Consider the following 13,667-nt stretch of genomic DNA (forward strand, 5'->3'; position numbering starts at 1 on the left):
TGGAAAGGGTGGACTCTCCTTGGTTGGAGGTTTTTAAACAGAGGTTGGGTGCTCATCTGTCAGGGATTCTTCAGCTGTGCTTCCTGCATTGTAGACCTAGGACTTGGTGACCACTAGCTTGCCAGTGGGGAAAGCGGAATGCTCATCTAGATAAGAGGTAGGGAACAACAGGCCTGGGGGAGGGGGCAGGGGGAGGGGGATCTGTCCCTCCAGCTCTATCACGAGCTGCCATGGAAGCGATAACATACCCTTACTGTTGCCTCCAGTGTGTGTGTGTGTGTGTGTGTGTGTGTGTGTGTATCCCCAGAGGTATACTGCTACTGAACATTGAGGTTCCATATTGGAGCTAGTAGCCACTTTTATAACTTGTACTGTTGAGAATACAAAGATCAGCAAGCAATGACATTGGGGTGGAGATTTGGGAACTGACAATTTGTTACCTAAAGGGATGCTTATTTATGGGACTTTTCACCCACATTGGTGATGCCTTGCCTGATAATTATTCAGCAAACAGGGACATTGCCTTGTTTGTTCAATCTAGCCTTCCATTAGCTCTAGTAGATTTCTCGCTTCTGTGCGATAATCATGTGAGGTTGCAGGAAAGCCACACTGCAGTATGAGCACATTAAAATTTCAGAAAGCTTTTTGCAGATTTTGTGGGTGTGAAAAGCAAAAGCGTGGCTCCTCCTGCTTTTTGCTGATTTATTTGCTGCTTGCTCAAGGCAGGCGGTGACATCACAGAAACTCTTGAGGTCAGTGGAGGAAAGTGAGAGTGAAAGGCCCCCTCATAACATGGCTGTGGTGGAATCACTTGGAGTGGGATCAAAGGCAAAATGCCAGGGGGAAGCCCCCTCACCCCAAATGGAAACCCAGGAAGGTCACCAAGAAAATCTTTAATAAAAATACATTTTTTAAAAAATCCAGGAAGGTTGGATCGGTGATGCCTTGGTAGTTAATTGGGGGAATTGGGGGCACCTGGTGCTGTGAGAACGTGATGCTGGACCACGTGGCCATTGGCCTGATCCAGCAGGTGCTTCTTGCGAACTAGGCTTGAGTGCCTTCTGCAAGCAGGTCATTGGATTTTGATGGTAGTGGAAGCTGCTGCATTCATTAGAACCATAGAATCCTAGAGTTGGAAGAGACCACAAGGGCCATCCAGTCCAACCCCCTGCCAAGCAGGAAACACCATCCAAGCATTCTTGACATATGCCTGTCAAGCCTCTGCTTGACATTGCAGTTGGTGGTTTCTTGATTGATGCTTCTCATTGCCTGTTGAGTCCAAGGAACAGGGCAGGTGATACAGCAAAGAGAGCGGCTTCTAGACACATTTCTTTGGGAAGCTCCAGTGTGCCGGAGAGCTGCAACACATACACAGAATCTGAGATAAGTAGGAAAATTCCACTGGGCTGTAAATTGAGTTAACTGCCAAATAGCAAAATTATACCCTGGGGGGCCCATAAAGGGTTCTTGGTATATTTTTGTTTTCGAAAAGGAAACTGGAGAGTCTTGGAGACTAAGAGCTGAAGTCTCTCTTCTGCCCAGACCCCAACTCCCCCCCCCCACCTCACGTTTAAAAGTCAAAGGGCCATGGAAGTTTTATGCTCAGAAAATGATTGGGAGGAGATTAAGGATGTACAAAAAAAAGGACACCTTCGTGCATTACTTAATTGACTGGTGGAACCTATTGCCAAAAGGAGGAATAGGCAAACCTACAGAGCAGGAGGAGAGGTCTATCAACAGTCATTGTGCTTAAGTAGAACCTTAGTGTTCAGAAGCAGTCTACCTCAGCATACTAGTTGCTGGGTGCAGTGATAGGAAAGGACTACATTCTCCAGGCCATTCTTGTGGTCTTCCTGGAGAAATCTATGGGGTGCAGGGTGCTCGTCTAGGTAGAACTTTAGCCTGATCCAGCACTCAGAAAATGACCTCTTGGCTGGGGAACTCTAAAACAAGCCAATGAGAAAGAATGTTAGGGAACATAGCTGCCAAGTTTTCCCTTTTCTCGTGAGGAAGCCTATTCAGCATAATGGAATATCCCTTTAAAAAAAGGGATAACTTGGCAGCTATGTTAGGGAATGTTGTTCTGCAAAAAAAAAAAAAAAATGTGCAAAGGTAAAATTGCACATAAAAAGGTATATAGTAGAAAAAATTCACACAATGGCTCTATGATACCACTTTAAACAGTCATGGTTTTCTGCAAAGACTTCTGCAACCTGCAGTTTGTTAAAGGTGCTGAGAGTTGTAAGGGACGCTGTATTCCAGAACTACAATTTTCAGAGTTCCCTGGGAAAAGGGCTTGTTTGTTAAGTCATTCTGGAAATTATATTTTTGTGGGAGAAATAAAGATCTCTGAATGATTCTCAGCATCCTTAGCAAACGACAGCTCCCAGCATTCTCTAGGGGAAGCAGTGACTGTTTAAATTGGTATCGTAGTGCTTTCAAGGTATGGCACAAATATGCTCTTGGGGATTTTTCATGGGGACTTGCAAAAAAGGGGGTGGGTGGGAATTGCAAGCTGATGTAGATATGTGGAGAAATGAAGACCTGAGAGAAACCAAAACTGACAGATTCACCTGTCCATACTTACAATTAAGGCCCCCCAACATTTTGCAGCCTGCCTGCTCTCAGACAACTAACTCCCTCTGTGTCAGTTGCTGCCTGGGCTTGAACCAGGAGCCTGTGGGGCTTGGCCCACAGCCACCTTGGGTGGTGAGCCACCACTGTATCCCTTGGCTGTGAAAGGGCTGCAGGACCTAGAGTTGGGGTGAGGAGCCTGTAGCTGGGTTGAAATAACAAGAAAGGAGATTGCAACTAAAAATTAGGAAGAACTTTCTCTGGGTAAGAGCTGTTCAACAGTGGAAGAAACTCCCTAGGGAGGTGTTCACACAGAGGTTGGATGGTCACCTGTCAGGGATACTTTAGCTGTGATCCCTGCATTGTAGGAGGCTGGACTAGATGGCCTTTAAGGGATCCTGTCCATACCCTCCAACATTGCTGTGATGAAAACAGGATGTCCCAAATACGACTAATACAACAACTACTAGGTAAAGGTAAAGGGATCCCTGACCGTTAGGTCCAGTCGTGACCGACTCTGGGGTTGTGGTGCTCATCTCGCATTATTGGCCGAGGGAGCCGGCCTACAGCTTCTGGGTCATGTGGCCAGCATGACTAAGCCGCTTCTGGCGAACCAGAGCAGCGCACGGAAATGCTGTTTACTTTCCTGCCGAAGCAGTGCCTATTTATCTATTTGCACTTTGACGTGCTTTTGAACTGCTACCGGTAGGTTGGCAGGAGCTGGGACCGAGCAACGGGAACTCACCCTGTTGCGGGGCTCCGAACTGCCAACCTTCTGATCAGCAAGGCCTAGGCTCTGTGGTTTAACCCACAGCGCCACCCGCGTCCCCACAACTACTACTAATACTATTTATACCCCACCGATCTGACTGGGTTTCCCCAGCCATGCTGGGCAGCTTCCAACATGTATAAAAGCATAATAAAACATTAAACTTGTTTTTTTAAAACAAACCAACCAACAAACAAAACCCTCCCTATACAGGATTGCCTTCATATGGCTCGGGGGTCGGATAACTCCACACCCTCCAACATTTCTCTGATGGAAATAGGGACATCCTAAGGAAAGGTGTGGCATTCTGGAATCAGATCAGAAACTGGGACGACTTCTGTAAATATGGGACTGTCCCTAGAAAAGAGGGGCACTTGGAGGGCCTGCAATTCTGACTTGTTGTTCCTTGACCACAACTCCCATAACCTCTGATCACTGGCCATGCAGGCTAGAGAGCTGCTGGTTCCCAACTCCTATGCCTGTGCACCCCTCCAAGATGGCCATTGGCTCTTTTCAAAAGTGAGATTCACTGTCCTGGCCTGGCCTTTGCCTGGCCCATTTCCCCCCACAACTGGATCTGGTAGAAACCTGGTGCCAACACAAAGTTGGTATTCCCTCATTGTAATGTGGGCACATCAGGTTCAGGGATAACCGTAGCTAGAAGGGGGCAGCCCTAGGTTGGAGGTGCCATGACCCTGGCACTCTATCCAATGTGACATCCAGCCCTGTGACCCAAAGATAGCTATTCAGAGAGCAGGCTTGTGAAGTTGCAATTTTTGGCAGATTTTTATGGATACGAGGGCCAGGCAATTTTGTTTCTGTTGGCTGGGGATTCTCGGGTTGGAGCAGAGTTCACAGCAGGGGGCACAGGTTGCCCAGGGCATCAGCAGTCACTGGGTAGCAATGCGTCCCTCGCCAGCTCTTGTGAATGATTGATCTCGGGCTCTCTGTAGCTGGCAGAGCCCTCGGGCTATGAAAGGCTGTTCTCACTCGGGAAGCAAACAAACCAATATTAGTGTCCCCCTGCAGCCATCTTAGAATTTTCTCTGGTGCTGACCCAGCAATTTCTGACGATCTTGCACAAACCACCACAAGTTGAGGAATAAATCTGAGCTCTCGAAAGTCCAATTGCAAGCAACATTTCCATCCTCCTGCTAAAAAATGGGGTGGTGGGGATTGCAGCAAAGCCTTTTAGGGACAGGAGCAAACTGCAATGTTCAGTGATTGGAAATCTCTCTTGAGCCAGAGAACCTTAAGGTAATTTTCGCTGAATGTCAGGCTATTTCTATCTGAGTATAGTTTTAATGAGTGTAATAGAATGAAGGTGAAGGAAAAAGTTATCTAGTGGGAACATTCAGCTTGGATTTTCTGGACCACCGTGAAGCAGCATTTTGTGTGTGTGAAATTCTCAAACAGCTTTGAGAGGCTCTCTGGCAGCCTCCTCCTCCTTTACAACAGCACCGTTCCATTGTCACAGACCAGAAGCCATTTTGTTTTTCCCACAGTGCCCTGGAGGGCACCAGAGCATTGTGGACCAAAATGGCAGCCACCACACACAAAAATGGCAGCTCTGACTGAACATGAAAAGGGCAAAATCATCTAAAGTTCTGCTGAGCCCCATTTCAGTTATGTGGGATTACCAACCTTGTTGAATAGTGGGTAAGAAGGATGAAGACACAGCTCTCAAAACAACCAGCTCCTTATTCTAGCTCTGAGTCCCAGACTGCACAATAGCTTAGCTGGCTGGCTTATACAGTCGTACCTCGGGTTACGACCACCTCGGTTTGCGAACAGTTCGGGTTACGAACCGCACAACCCCGGAAGTGTTTTCGCCGCGCGTGCGTGTGCAGAAGCGGCGCGCGCGACTGCGCGATCTACGCATGCGCAAAGCGCGAAAACCGCGCTTTGCGCATGCGCAAAATGGCGGCACCCATCGCGTTCGGGGTACGAACTATTCGGGTTACGAACTGCGATCTGGAACGGATCGCGTTCGTAACCCGAGGTATTACTGTATAGTACTCAGTAACTTGCAACAGTAACAAACTTCCCCTAGTTACCCAATCCATGAACAGCACTCTCAATCCTTCATTTGCATGTTGTGGACCTGAGTGAGAACTGCAGCAACTGTGGGCAGGGTAAGAACTGCAGCCACGTTGGCCAGAAGGAGTACTGCAGTTAAACTAAATACCGTGTTTCTCCAAAAATAAGACACCGCCTTATATTTATTTTTCCTCCCCCCCAAAAAAGCACTGTGTCTTATTTTCAGGGGATGTCTTATTTTTTTTAATTAAGTATGGCACATTTTGCTGGGTTTCCCCAGCAAAGAATACTTGCTTCAAACTTGGATCCTGGCATCATCCTGGATCTTAGACTTCTTCTTTTCTACCTATCTTTTTTTTCTGTGCCACCAGTGAATCCCCCAAAGGGACTGGCAAATTTGAGGGGGCCACTTTGCTTAGAATGGTCCACTTGACGGCATGTTGGTCGTGGTTGGGACTTGGGAGTGGTTTTACAATCAATCACACTTCAAATGAAATTTAGGGAATTGTAACTCTTTGAGAGGAAAGGGCAGGGCCGTCTTAAGCGCCCCTGGCGCCGTGGAGCGACAGATCCCTCCGGCACCCCCCCCGCCCCGTTTCCCAGCGCGGTGGGCGGGCGGGCGCAGCGCGGCTGCCACAGGTGCTGCTGCGCAGTGGGCGGGCAGGCACAGCGCGGCTGCCATGGGTGCAGCTGCGCGTCGAACCGGCGGACCAGCCGGCCAGCGGGTGGGCGCAGCTCGCGGCGCCCTCCTGGTGGGCCGGCGCCGTGGTGCCCTGTGCCACCAGGGGTCTACCCTGGGAAAGGGGGGCATCTAACAACTGCCTGATATCAACAGGTGGGGAGTTCCCAAGTGTAGGGGTGGTGCCATGCCAAAAGGTAGATTCCTTACAAACCTCCTGCATGTAAAGTGGGTGTTCTGCCACTGAGCCACATTCCAGCTCCCAGCACAGTTAGTAGAGCATGAGATCCTTAATCTCAGGGTTGTGGTTTCAAGCCCCACCTTGGGTAAAATATCCCTGCACTGCAGGGGGTCAGACTAGACCAGGCATCCCCAAACTTCGGCCCTCCAGATGTTTTGGACTACAATTCCCATCTTCCCCGACCACTGGTCCTGTTAGCTAGGGATCATCTGGAGGGCCGCAGTTTGGGGATACCTGGACTAGATGATTCTTGTGGTCCCTTCCAACTCTACAGTTCTATGATCCTATGATCCTGGCTCACCTCAAGCTGCTGCTCACTAGTGACTAGGCAGTCCAGCCTCACCGGTCCCTCTTTGTCAGAACAATGACCACGACCCAGGCGTCTTTTTTCTTGGCTCCCCTTTGACAGCTGCCTCCGGCTCAGCCTTCACACCTGCAGGGGAGGGATGCATCCCCCCCCCCAATTGGCCATCCATGATTTGTCACTACCACCATTAATCATTCCCATTGTGCTTCCGTTCTGCTCTAACGGGGAGTGGTGGTGGTGGTGGTGGGGAGAGTATCATTAATCTTTTTATATAAGGGCCCTTATCTTCTTTGAAGCACTTCTGTGAGGCTGGCCATTTATTTCCACCACTTACTGGCTCCTTGAAATGCTTCTTGTGTTTTGCTGGAGAGGGAGCATTGCCCTCTTGTTTCTTGCAGAGAGAGCAGCCTCTTTGGCCAGCAGGTAAATATTAAAAGGAGCTCCCAGAGGTGGGGTGGGCCCCTCACTAATGGGGCAGCAGAGAAGGTCCAGGCATTACACCCCCCCATCTGCACCCCACAGGAAGAGCAGGAGTCATCTGTCAGCCAGCTGTGCTCTTGTTTGCTTGACCTGAACATGATGTGTTGATTGGCCCGCTCTGCAGGGCCTTCAGAAAGTTACTTTAGGGTGCCTTGTGTGGAGCTGCAAAACCTGGCCTGGACTCTTAGGAGGAAGGATGACTGAAGACCAGCTACAGGAGAAAAACCAGGGGAGGAGTGATAACATGCCTCTGCCCTGGTTGGGGGCATCCTGGAGCAACCAAGGTTGATGCCCGCCTGCCAGGGGTGACCCTTGGGAGCTGCCTTCTTACCCTACAGTTCTATGTTTCTGTGACTGCTGTGGGAAGCAGGATGGTGGGCTCGCCAGTGCTTCACGGTTCAAAGTAGCGCTCCCCTATTCAGAAGCAGTCTACCTCAGAGTATCATAGAATCATAGAATCATAGAGTTGGAAGAGACCACAAGGGCCATCCTGTCCAACCCCCTGCCAAGCAGGAAACACCATCAAAGCATTCTTGACATATGCCTGTCAAGCCTCTGCTTAAAGACCTCCAAAGAAGGAGACTCCACCACACTCCTTGGTAGCAAATTCCACTGCCGAACAGCTCTTACTGTCAGGAAGTTCTTCCTAATGTTTAGGTGGAATCTTCTTTCTTGAAGTTTGAATCCATTGCTCCGTGTCCGCTTCTCTGGAGCAGCAGAAAACAATCTTTCTCCCTCCTCCATATGACATCCTTTCATATATTTGAACATGGCTATCATATCACCCCTTAACCTTCTCTTCTCCAGGCTAAACATACCCAGCTCCCTAAGCCGTTCCTCATAAGGCATCGTTTCCAGGCCTTTGACCATTTTGGTTGCCCTCTTCTGGACACGTTCCAGCTGGTCATTATCCTTCTGACTATCATCCAGTGACGATGATGTAAAACTGTTGTCTGTGAACTTCTCATTCCAGCATGGATTCGGTGAGATCCAGCTGGGAGGCTCCACTCTCTTGCTTCAGAGGTAGCACAGCAGAAAATACTGCCTGGGCAAATGTGGCTTCATATGGATTCTTTATGGATTTTATTTATTACATTTAACTCTCGCCTTCTCTCCCAAAGGAGTCTCAAGGCAGCAAACCATGCATTTGCAAAACAATACACTTAAAAATAAACTAAGGAACACATTCAAACAATTTAAAAACACCTTTCTTTATTATTTTTGCCTCTTTACAATGCACACTTCCCCAATGCAAGCGTCTGCTGTGCATGTTTTGGCCAGAGAACTGCATCAACAAAATCTGGAGAAGTGTGAAATTTTAGGGGAAATTGCACATTGCTTCAGGAAGCAGAAATTGGGCAGCTTCACGTTCAAATTTGAGCTGAATTTCTCTTTCCTACCCCCTACCTAAAAGGGGTTCGTGGTGGAGATGAGGCAGGGATGGGGAGAGGCAGGCAGTGCCGGCCAGCTGGAAACCACGAGGACAAAGAAGCAAGACCCAGACATCCCTAGTGGTGGCAGGAGTCCAGTCCAGGATTTCACCCTTCTTAACTTGCTCACAATCTCCTGCTTCCTTTTTCCAACTCTTGAAAAAAGAGCTTATCTTTGAAGAGGAGAAGGGGGTGGGGAATGGTTATGTTGTGTTTATCTTGCCTGCTGAGAATGTTGGTTGGGGAGTCATGGATTGAGTTCCTGGCTTTTATTTCTGAAACAGCCCATGCCTGCCTTTGAGGACCCCCAATTTTTTAATTGTTATTTCTCCCTACTCCTCTTCTCCTTTCCTCCTTTCCTCCCTCCCTCCCTCTCTCCCTCCCTCCCCCTCCTTTTTTATTTAAATAATAATTACTTTCTTCTGTAAACTGAGAAGGCAGAAAGATCCGGGTGGGGGCTGGCCTTGCACATAAGACAGAGATCTAAAAAGAGAGACAGAGTGAGGCAAGAAGACATGTCGGTCAACGGTAGGAGAAGTTGCGGGAGACAATCTTACTACTACCGACTGCTCCGGAGGTCGCGTCTTCAGAGGCAGCGGAGCCGGTCCAGAAGCAGGAACAGGCCACTGAGCCGGGGTAATTTTCTCTAGCCGATGTTTTCCTTGATTGAAACGGTAAACCACTTTTTTCCCCCTTTTCTCAATCTGCTGGTTGATAAGGCACATGGATAATAAGACTGGGGTCCCGGGATTTAGGAAAGAACTAACAAACGGCGGATACACGGTGTGGAACTCTGTCGGTGCAAGGAGGATGCAAACTTTTGGATTGTTCGGCAGAGAACTATTTCCAGGTGGAAAGCCGCCAGGTTACTCTGTTGCACCTTGAAGGGAAAAAGATTTGTTATGGCTCAACAGAATTGTCAGATTATAAGCAGGAAACAAGTGAATTTTGCTTTTATCCCCTTCCCTTCCCACATACTCTTTTGTTCCTTTCATTATCTCCCCGGTTTGCTGTGCCCCTCCTCCTGAATTTTGATTCAATCAGAAGAATATCCTGCAATTGCAGAGAGTTGGGTTAGTTGATACTTGTGCATTGCAGGAGATTGGACTAGATGACCCTTTGGACCCCTTCCAACTCCACTATTCTCCGGTTCTGGAGTTCTGGAATCAGAGCTTGTGAGTTTACCTTGGCTTTCCATTCCTTCAGTCAAGGGTATCACTAGGTACAATACTTACCTGGGTGCAAGCCCATGGCACAAATGTCACTCTGGACAAGTTGAGATGGTGAGTGGCTGGAAGCTCCATGGCTCTGAGAGAGATGTTTTTGAGCTTTTTTAACGGAAATTCATCAAAATCTCCACTTCCTACATGGGTTGCCATATGTCCAGACATAATCCTAAACTTATAAGCAAATGATAATTTTTCTATTTCCAATCATAGGGTGTGTATGTCTGTGTGTAAAAAAAGAGTGGGAAAGGGCAAGAGCAAAAGGCAGGGGTGGGTGGGTGGGTGACACACAGTGTTGGCAGATTCAGGATAGATAAAAAGAAGTGCTTCTTCATGCAGAACAAACTATGGAACTCCTTTCCCCAGGAGGTAGTGATGGCCACCAACTTGGCTGGCTTTAGAGGACAATTCATGGGGAAGGTTTGGGTTGTTGATGGCTGTTGTTGTTGTTGTTGTTGTTGTTTAGTCGTTTAGTCGTGTCCGACTCTTCGTGACCCCATGGACCATAGCACGCCAGGCACTCCTGTCTTGCACTGCCTCCCGCAGTTTGGTCAAACTCATGTTCGTAGCTTCGAGAACACTGTCCAACCATCTCGTCCTCTGACGTCCCCTTCTCCTAGTGCCCTCAATCTTTCCCAACATCAGGGTCTTTTCCAGGGAGTCTTCTCTTCTCATGAGGTGGCCAAAGTATTGGAGCCTCAGCTTCACGATCTGTCCTTCCAGGGAGCACTCAGGGCTGATTTCCTTAAGAATGGATAGGTTTGATCTTCTAGCAGTCCACGGGACTCTCAAGAGTCTCCTCCAGCACCATAATTCAAAAGCATCAATTCTTCGATGATCAGCCTTCTTTATGGTCCAGCTCTCACTTCCATACATCACTACTGGGAAAACCATAGCTTTAACTATACGGACCTTTGTCGGCAAAGTGATGTCTCTGCTTTTTAAGATGCTGTCTAGGTTTGTCATTGCTTTTCTCCCAAGAAGCAGGCGTCTTTTAATTTCGTGACTGCTGTCACCATCTGCAGTGATCAAGGAGCCCAAGAAAGTAAAATCTCTCACTGCCTCCATTTCTTCCCCTTCTATTTGCCAGGAGGTGATGGGACCAGTGGCCATGATCTTGTTTTTTTTGATGTTGAGCTTCAGACCATATTTTGCGCTCTCCTCTTTCACCCTCATTAAAAGGTTCTTTAATTCCTCCTCGCTTTCTGCCATCAAGGTTGTGTCATCTGCATATCTGAGGTTGTTGATATTTCTTCCGGCAATCTTAATTCCGGCTTGGGATTCATCTAGTCCAGCCTTTCGCATGATGAATTCTGCATATAAGTTAAATAAGCAGGGAGACAATATACAACCTTGTCGTACTCCTTTCCCAATTTTGAACCAATCAGTTGTTCCATATCCAGTTCTAACTGTAGCTTCTTGTCCCACATAGAGATTTCTCAGGAGACAGATGAGGTGATCAGGCACTCCCATTTCTTTAAGAACTTGCCATAGTTTGCTGTGGTCGACACAGTCAAAGGCTTTTGCATAGTCAATGAAGCAGAAGTAGACGTTTTTCTGGAACTCTCTAGCTTTCTCCATAATCCAGCGCATGTTTGCTATTTGGTCTCTGGTTCCTCTGCCCTTTCGAAATCCAGCTTGCACTTCTGGGAGTTCTCGGTCCACATACTGCCTAAGCCTGCCTTGTAGAATTTTAAGCATAACCTTGCTAGCGTGTGAAATGAGCGCAATTGTGCGGTAGTTGGAGCATTCTTTGGCACTCCCCTTCTTTGGAATTGGGATGTAGACTGATCTTCTCCAATCCTCTGGCCATTGCTGAGTTTTCCAAACTTGCTGGCATATTGGGTGTAGCACCTTAACAGCATCATCTTTTAAAATTTTAAATAGTTCAGCTGGAATATCATCACTTCCACTGGCCTTGTTATTAGCAGTGCTTTCTAAGGCCCATTTGACTTCACTCTCCAAGATGTCTGGCTCAAGGTCAGCAACCACACTACCTGGGGTGTACGAGACCTCCATATCTTTCTGGTATAATTCCTCTGTGTATTCCTGCCACCTCTTCTTGATGTCTTCTGCTTCTGTTAGGTCCTTACCACTTTTGTCCTTGATTATGGTAATCTTTGTACGAAATGTTCCTTTCATATCTCCAATTTTCTTGAACAGATCTCTGGTTTTCCCCATTCTATTGTTTTCCTCTATTTCTTTGCATTGCTCATTTAAGAAGACCCTCTTGTCTCTCCTTGCTGTTTTTTGGAAATCTGCATTCAGTTTCCTGTATCTTTCCCTATCTCCCTTGCATTTTGCTTGCCTCCTCTCCTCCGCTATTTGTAAGGCCTCGTTGGATAGCCATTTTGCTTTCTTGCATTTCCTTTTCCTTGGGATGGTTTTCGTTGCTGCCTCCTGTATAATGTTACGAGCCTCCATCCATAGTTCTTCAGGCACTCTGTCCACCAAATCTAAATCCTTGATGGCTGTTAGCCACTATAATAATAATAATAAAATTTTATTTATACCCCACCCTCCCCAGTCAAAACCGGGCTCAGGGTGGCTAACGCCAATAAAATTACAATAAAACATAAAAAGCAATTAATTAAAATACAATAATAAAATTTAAAATGCAGCCTGGTTTAAAGTAGTCCATAAATCCAAGCCATGAGGGAGGAAAACACAGGGGTCAAGCTGAGTCTAACTAAGTCCAGCCCAAAGGCCAGGCGGAACAGCTCTGTCTTGCAGGCCCTGCGGAAAGATGACAAATCCCGCAGGGCCCTGGTCTCCTGGGAAAGAGCGTTCCACCAAGTTGGGGCCAATACTGAAAAGGCCCTGGCCCTAGTTGAAGCCAATCTAGCCACCTTATGGCTCGGGATCTCCAGAATATTGTTGTTTGTGGACCTTAAGGTCCTCCGCGGGGCATACCAGGAGAGGCGGTCCCGTAGGTACGAGGGTCCCACTATGACTATGCTCTGCCTCCACATGCTTCTCAATACTGCTTTCTGGAAGCACATGGACTGAGGTTGCCCTTATACTTTGGTCCTGTTTGCTGGTTTCCTACAGGTTACCCACTGTGCGAACAGGATGTTGGACCACACAGGTCATCGGCCTGATCCAGCAGGGCTCTTCAGGAAGCAGGAAGACTGTCCCCCCTCTGCTCCCCAGCATCTACCACCTGAGGCAGTGGCCTCTCTCTGCCTCATAGTAGGGTCAGCCCCATCCCAGTCTGCCTCTTAATAGTGCCCCTGCCTTCGCTTCCTGTGCATTTCCTTTCCTCTAAGCCTCTTCAGGTTGTATCCAACTAAGTTATCCTCAGTGCAGACTTGCTGAATTAATGAACCAAAGTTAATCATGTACATCAACTCCAGTGGGTATACTTTAGGTAGGGCTCATATTGGCTACAACTCTACATCCAACAGAATGCTGGATGGAACCCAATGTTGATGGAATCATAGACTTAACGTCCAAAGCTTAGAACCAGGGTATACTTGAATGCCTGCATAGATCTTCAGTGGGGGACCTCCTGTGGGTGTCTCAGCTGTCTGGGGGCCTCATGGGTGGTTACACTGTGGGGCAGCTTTCCTTTGGTAGAGCATGAGAATCTTAATCTCAGGTTAATGGGTTTGAGCCCCGCATTGGGCAAAAGATTCCTGATTGCAGGGGATTGGAATGGAAGACCCCCACGGTCTCTTCTCAATCTACAACTCTATGGTTCTATGATTCAGGAGGCTGCTTTGCTCTTGTTATTATTTCAGCACCAGGCAGAGGCTTTTATTACTTTCTCAAACATTTTAAATGCCATTTTAATTCTGCTGACTGTTTTATGGCGCTCTCTGGGATCTCACAGCCTTTTCCATTTATTAATAATGTTGTGCTGGCATTTCCATTTTAATTGTTTTGCTGTTTCTTGTAAACCGCCCTGGGTATAAAAAT

General features: G+C 47.6%; 1 protein-coding gene across 12 annotated transcripts in view; it reads left to right on the top strand.

The window, feature by feature from the left end:
• The window catches only part of DAB2IP (DAB2 interacting protein), a 295,193-nt gene that overhangs the window by 31,820 nt on the left and 249,706 nt on the right, over positions 1-13,667 (top strand). For 2 of the 12 annotated variants that reach the window (XM_060270254.2, XM_088665366.1), the window contains exon 1: positions 8,349-9,156. The exons of 1 other annotated variant lie outside the window; for it this stretch is intronic. In XM_060270254.2, the coding sequence (XP_060126237.2) occupies positions 9,036-9,156 (121 nt within the window). In that variant the 5' untranslated portion in view covers positions 8,349-9,035. Of the gene's footprint in view, positions 1-8,345; positions 9,371-13,667 lie in introns of those variants that run through there. 9 more of the 12 variants (XM_088665377.1, XM_088665361.1, XM_088665385.1 and 6 more) reach the window with 8 other exon arrangements.

The sequence above is a fragment of the Zootoca vivipara genome, chromosome Z2 (genome assembly GCF_965207765.1).
Source record: "Zootoca vivipara chromosome Z2, rZooViv2.hap1.1, whole genome shotgun sequence".
NCBI classification, from domain to species: Eukaryota; Metazoa; Chordata; class Lepidosauria; order Squamata; family Lacertidae; genus Zootoca; species Zootoca vivipara.